Source organism: Mus caroli, chromosome 4 (genome assembly GCF_900094665.2).
Source record: "Mus caroli chromosome 4, CAROLI_EIJ_v1.1, whole genome shotgun sequence".
Taxonomy (NCBI): Eukaryota; Metazoa; Chordata; class Mammalia; order Rodentia; family Muridae; genus Mus; species Mus caroli.
Window position 1 is genome coordinate 116,858,880 of NC_034573.1, and position 5,322 is coordinate 116,864,201.

At 41.6% G+C, this 5,322-nt stretch overlaps 1 protein-coding gene across 4 annotated transcripts in view; it reads left to right on the top strand.

The window, feature by feature from the left end:
* Window positions 1-5,322, top strand: part of Zmym6 (zinc finger MYM-type containing 6) — a 45,967-nt gene that overhangs the window by 4,627 nt on the left and 36,018 nt on the right. The window contains exon 3 of one of the 4 annotated variants that reach the window (XM_029476487.1): window positions 888-1,019. The exons of the other annotated variants lie outside the window; for them this stretch is intronic. Coding sequence (XP_029332347.1) covers window positions 888-1,019 — 132 coding nt within the window. The remainder of the gene's footprint in view (window positions 1-887; window positions 1,020-5,322) is intronic. 4 annotated transcript variants of the gene reach the window in all.

The window sequence follows — 5,322 nt, forward strand, 5'->3', positions numbered from 1 at the left end:
GCTGTCCTGGCACTCACTTTGTAGACCAGGCTGGCCTCGAACTCAGAAATCCGCCTGCCTCTGCCTCCCCAGTGCTGGGATTAAAGGCGTGCGCCACCACGCCCGGCTGGAAACACTTTTTATTTATTTATTTATTTATTTATTTATTTATTTTTGGTTTCTTTGAGACAGGGTTTCCTCTGTGTAGCCCTGGCTGTCCTGTCACTTATTTGTAGATTAGGCCGGCCTTGAACCCAGAGATCACCTGCCTCGGCCTTCTCTGTGCCACCACTGCCCAGCAATAAAAATATTTTAATTGAAATAGAATTATATCATTTTCTTCTCTCCTTTTCTTCCTTTCAGCCCCCTCCAGGCACAACTATATAAATACCACCTCCTGACTTGTTTTTTTTGTTGATAGTGTATATGTAGTTCCAGGGCTGACCTCTCTGCACTCTGCACTGGACAGCCGTTAGGAAAGGTGCTCATTCCTGGGAGAGGCTGATCTGTCTTCCAGCAGTCATTGCTGCCTGTAGTTCTATGTGCTAGGATGGGATTCCATTACAATTTTACCCCTCTATGTAAACACATTAATTGATAATGCAATTGGGAGTAAAATCTAAAAGCCATTTCTTGGTGATACACTTTTTCCTGCAAGGGTCTACCTCCTGAAGGTTCCATCACCTTGCTAAACAGGACTGCTAACTGCATGAACCTCTGTGAGACATGCTCCCTTCAAAGTCCTAGCCCACAAAGGACGTAGCTTGAGTGTTGATTCCCAGATGGCGGTGCTCTGTGTGGAGGGTTTTGGAACCTTTAAGAGGTGTGGCCTAGATGAAGAAATAGGTTGCTTGTGGACAGGTCTTGAAGATTATATAGCTTGATGTATTTCCTGATCCCTAATACAGATGCTACTGATGGAATCTCACTTGGCATTCCTCCCTACCATGAAGAACACTCTATCCTTGTGGACCAATATAAGTATCTTTTCTCTTACTTCTGTCATCTGTTTTGCCACAGGAAGGAGGAAAGTAGCTACTGTAGGTACGAATGTAATTCACAGGGTCATACATCACAAACAAAAGGATAAGCCAGGTGTGGCAGCTATGCTTTTAATCCCAGTACTCAAGACACAAGCAGGAAGGTCTTTTTGAGTTCAAGGGGAATTGGCAGGGTGGGAAAAGTATGAAATTGTCACAAAAAATTAAAAAAATTACATATATGGATGTTTTGCCTGTATATGTTTAAATGCACCACATGCATACATACCTGGTGCCTACAGAGACCAGAAGAGGGCCTAGGGCCTGGAACTGGAGTCAGAAATGACTGTAAGCTACCTGTGCGGATGCTGGGACTTGAACTTTGGGTCTTCTGGATAATCAGCAAGTGCTGTTAAGCATTGATCCATCTCTGTAGGCCCAGTAAATTTCTTTTAAATACTTTAAAATATTTTTCTTTATTTCTGTATAAAAAGGTTTATTTGTATTTGTAACATGTGTGCATGTAGTATGTCCATGTGTGGTATGCTGTGGTTCCCAGTCCTCTGCTTCCTCCCTCTCGGGGTGTCCAGACACCTCTGCACATCTAGGCTGGAAGGACAAAGAGAAGTCTTGGAATGGGTGGGGTTCTCCTGGAGGTCTAGCTGGGAGTGAGTGTGGTGTGTGAGAAGGGAGAGAGAGGGCCTTCTCTGAGGATTTTAGTGTTACTCTTTTAGATGAAGGCCTTTGATGGTCTTCAACGAAACAGCTCTCTTAGATGATCTTAGCTTGTGTACGTAACCTTTATTCAGGTGTGAACTCGGGTATATATGGACCTTGGAGAGTAGGAAGGAATTTTCAGATACATGAAAATTCTTGGCTAGAGTTTAAAGTTCTGTGAATGCCCCATTTGTGTGGAGAGGAATTCTAGGAATCCCAGGGACTTGGAGGGCAGGTTTTTATTGGGGGGGGGAGGGGAGAAGTTTGTATGTCTGCCAAGAAATACTCAACTTTCCCTAGATAAAGAGAGTGGGGAGTTGGGATCCCAGACAAGGTCAGAGAAGAGGAAGCCTGCTGCTAAAAGGAGTCCTCTATTTTACACCAAGCTCAGATGAGCTCTCTGATCTTGGTAGACTTTGACCTTAATTAACCAGATTTCGTTACACATTTGAGTGTAGGTGTCTGTGGAAACAGAAGTGCAGATTCCCCAGAAGCTGGAGTTACATGCAGTTGTGAACTGCCTGGTGTGGGTGTTGGGAACAGAACTCAGGGCATCTACACTTCCTAAACCGTCTCTGGCCCAAGAACAAATTGAAAAAACAAAAAGTAGTGATGAGGGTTAGGAAGATGGCAGAACAGTTAAGGGCACTGTTCTTACAGAGAACCCAGGTTTGATTTCTAGTAGCCACATGGTTGTTCAAAACTAATTTCAGTTCCAGAAGATACGACGCACTTTTTGACTGCTGTGGGTGCCAGGCACATATGCGGTGTACAGACACACTGGCAGGCAGAACATGCATACAAATAAAATAAGTAGATCTGAAAAATGAGAAGCGGCAAAAGCAGGAAATCAAGGATGTTGACATCATTGGCTGTAACTTCAGGTGTGCTGAAGACCACATTGTAAAGGGACATAAAAGCAGCCATTAAATTAACAACTGGGAAATGATAGGCTGTTTTAGAATTGTCTTAACTAGGAGCCCAATTGCATTGAATTCAAGAGGGAATCAAAGTGAGACCATAGAGAAAGAATGAAGTACTTGTTTTTAACATTCTGTGTATATATATATATATATATATATATATATATATATATATATATATATGATTTGTGTGAATGTGGGCTTGTATGTGCTGTGGCAGGTATGTGAAGGTCAGATGGCAGCTTTCCTGGGTTGATTCTTCCCATCATGGGGTCGGCAGGTGGCTCAGGTCATCAGGCTTGCCATTTTCCTCTGAGCACCAGCCAAGAATGACATTCTTATAAAGTTTGACAGGAGGGAAAGGGGAGAATAGTAATAGGTTCTAATATATTTTCACTAATATATGAATAGAGAGGAAGGAACCTAGAGAGAAGTGGAAGGTAAGAGGGGACTGGATGGAGTGATGAGGGGAAAGGAGTCTTGAACACTTAGTCACAGGTGCCTTTCCTGTGATGTGAGAGAACAGTTTAAATGGTTTGTAGGTAGAGTGGGAGGGAGAATGAAGATGCTTGTTTGTTTTCTCTTGGTGAATTGAAAGCAGTGAACAAGAAACATTGAAACTGCAAGCAATGAAGGTTTAAAACTTGGGAAATACGGAGTGAGAGTGCACACTTGGGAAATAAGGTATGAGGGTGCCCACCTTTAACCCAGACAAAGGGAGGTGGGTCTCTAGGAGTAGACACCAGCCTGGTCCCCAGGATCAGGAACTCCAGGCCAGCCAAGGCTAGTGAGACCCTGTCTCTATAAAACAAAACAAAAACCCAACCAACCAAATGAACCTCGCCAATAAATACCCCTGGCCCTCCCCACTTTAACAAAACAAAACAAAACTCCAGGGACCTGTATGTAGAGCATTAGATAATATTACATACAGGTTGATAAGACAGCATAATTTCATAATTTTAAAATCTAAAGCTTTCTTTCTGGTACACGGAGAAAGTAACTATGGTGCTTCCACTCATCTGCATGTGTCAGTAAATAGTTTAATAAATATTAGCCTGAAACTAGCTAAGAGTGATCCTCCTGCCTCCTCCTCTTGACGACTGAGATTGTCTTCATACCTACATTGTGTAAGTGAGCTATATCCCAAGTCTGACCCTCCTACCCCCCAAAAAACCCTTTCTGTTCTGAAATATATCAGGTCATTCGGCAAGAAAAGAAAAACATGAGGTAATTGACTTCAGCATAAAGATAGCTTCATAATAACAATTTTTTGTTGTTTAAGGCTTATATATCCTAAGGTTTTTGTTTGTTTGTTTGCTTGTTTGGTTTTTTTGAGATGGTCGCACCCTGTACAATATACCTTGGCTTGGAACTCATTATATATGCCAGACTGGCCAATAACTTGTGGTATCTTTTTTCTTAGTCTCCCCAGGTATTGAGTTTAGTAGGCTAAACCAACACAGCCGTCTTCATTTTCTAACATTTAAAATAAATATATTAAGGATAAAACTGATTTAGCTTATAATAATACTTAAAATGCTTGTGTGTGGGTGTTATAAGCTGCCCAGTGCTGGTGCTGGGAACCTAATCCTTCTCTTCCCTGTGGAAGGATTCCACAGGGAAGAGAAGGAAGCATTCTTAACCGATGAGCCACTTCTCCAGCCCCGTTGTCATGACTTTATATATCATAAGCATATTGCATTGAAATGTTTGTATCTCATTGATTATTAATAGATGTAACAGATTGTAAATCTATTGGCTAAATTGACTCTTTTAGGGCCTACGACTATAGCTCCTGGTAGAACATGTTTGCCTAAAATTAACAAAATCTTGGGTTCAGTCCAGCATTGTATAAACCAGGTGTGGTAGCTCAAGCTTGTAATACTGGGTGGAGCCTGAAGGATCAGAAATTGGAGGTCAGCCTAGGTACACTAATCACTAATTAAGATCTGAACTTTATGCCATTTATGGTTAATCTCATGCACTCTCTTGCAATAAAAGAGTGATACTTATTATAATAAGTAGTGTGAAGGTACTTGTGCAAGTATTATATCAATCTGAGATTAGATTTCCAGTATCCACCTAGAAGCTGAAATACCATCCAAACACCACACCGTATATGAAATACCCTATTGCTAAAAGTCACTAGAAGCCGCTCAGGTAAGGGGTGAATGGGATTCCTACAGGCATCTTATTCAGACCCCCTTGTGGAGAGCTACAGTGGTCATTCTGGTACAGTGGCAGAGGGATCTGGTCAGGAAATGGGAGGGTTACAGATCAATGCTCCTTTGGAAACTTGATGTCTTACTGGGTGCTAGAATGTAAATTTAGAGATTTATTGTTGAGTAACTTGAATTCATGGATTTTTAAAAAATCAGTGTTTAGACGTCACTATTTGTTGGATCCACTTATTTGCCACCTGAATTGATTGAAATAAAATCACACAATGGTTTGTACGTTTGTAATAACTTCTATATTACTTACAATAAAAATTTAGGTAGCAAATTTAAAAAGTTGAGCATAAGATATAAATAAGGGGAAGTGTGACGAAGAAAACACCTGCCATTGACCTCTGTCATCTGCATGCACTGCCCATGCTCACTCCCACACATCCACTACACAGACACACAGAGAAGTAGTGTCACCTGCATGCACTGCCCATGTTCACTCCCACACATCCACTACACAGACACAGAGAAGTAGTGTCACCTGCATGCACT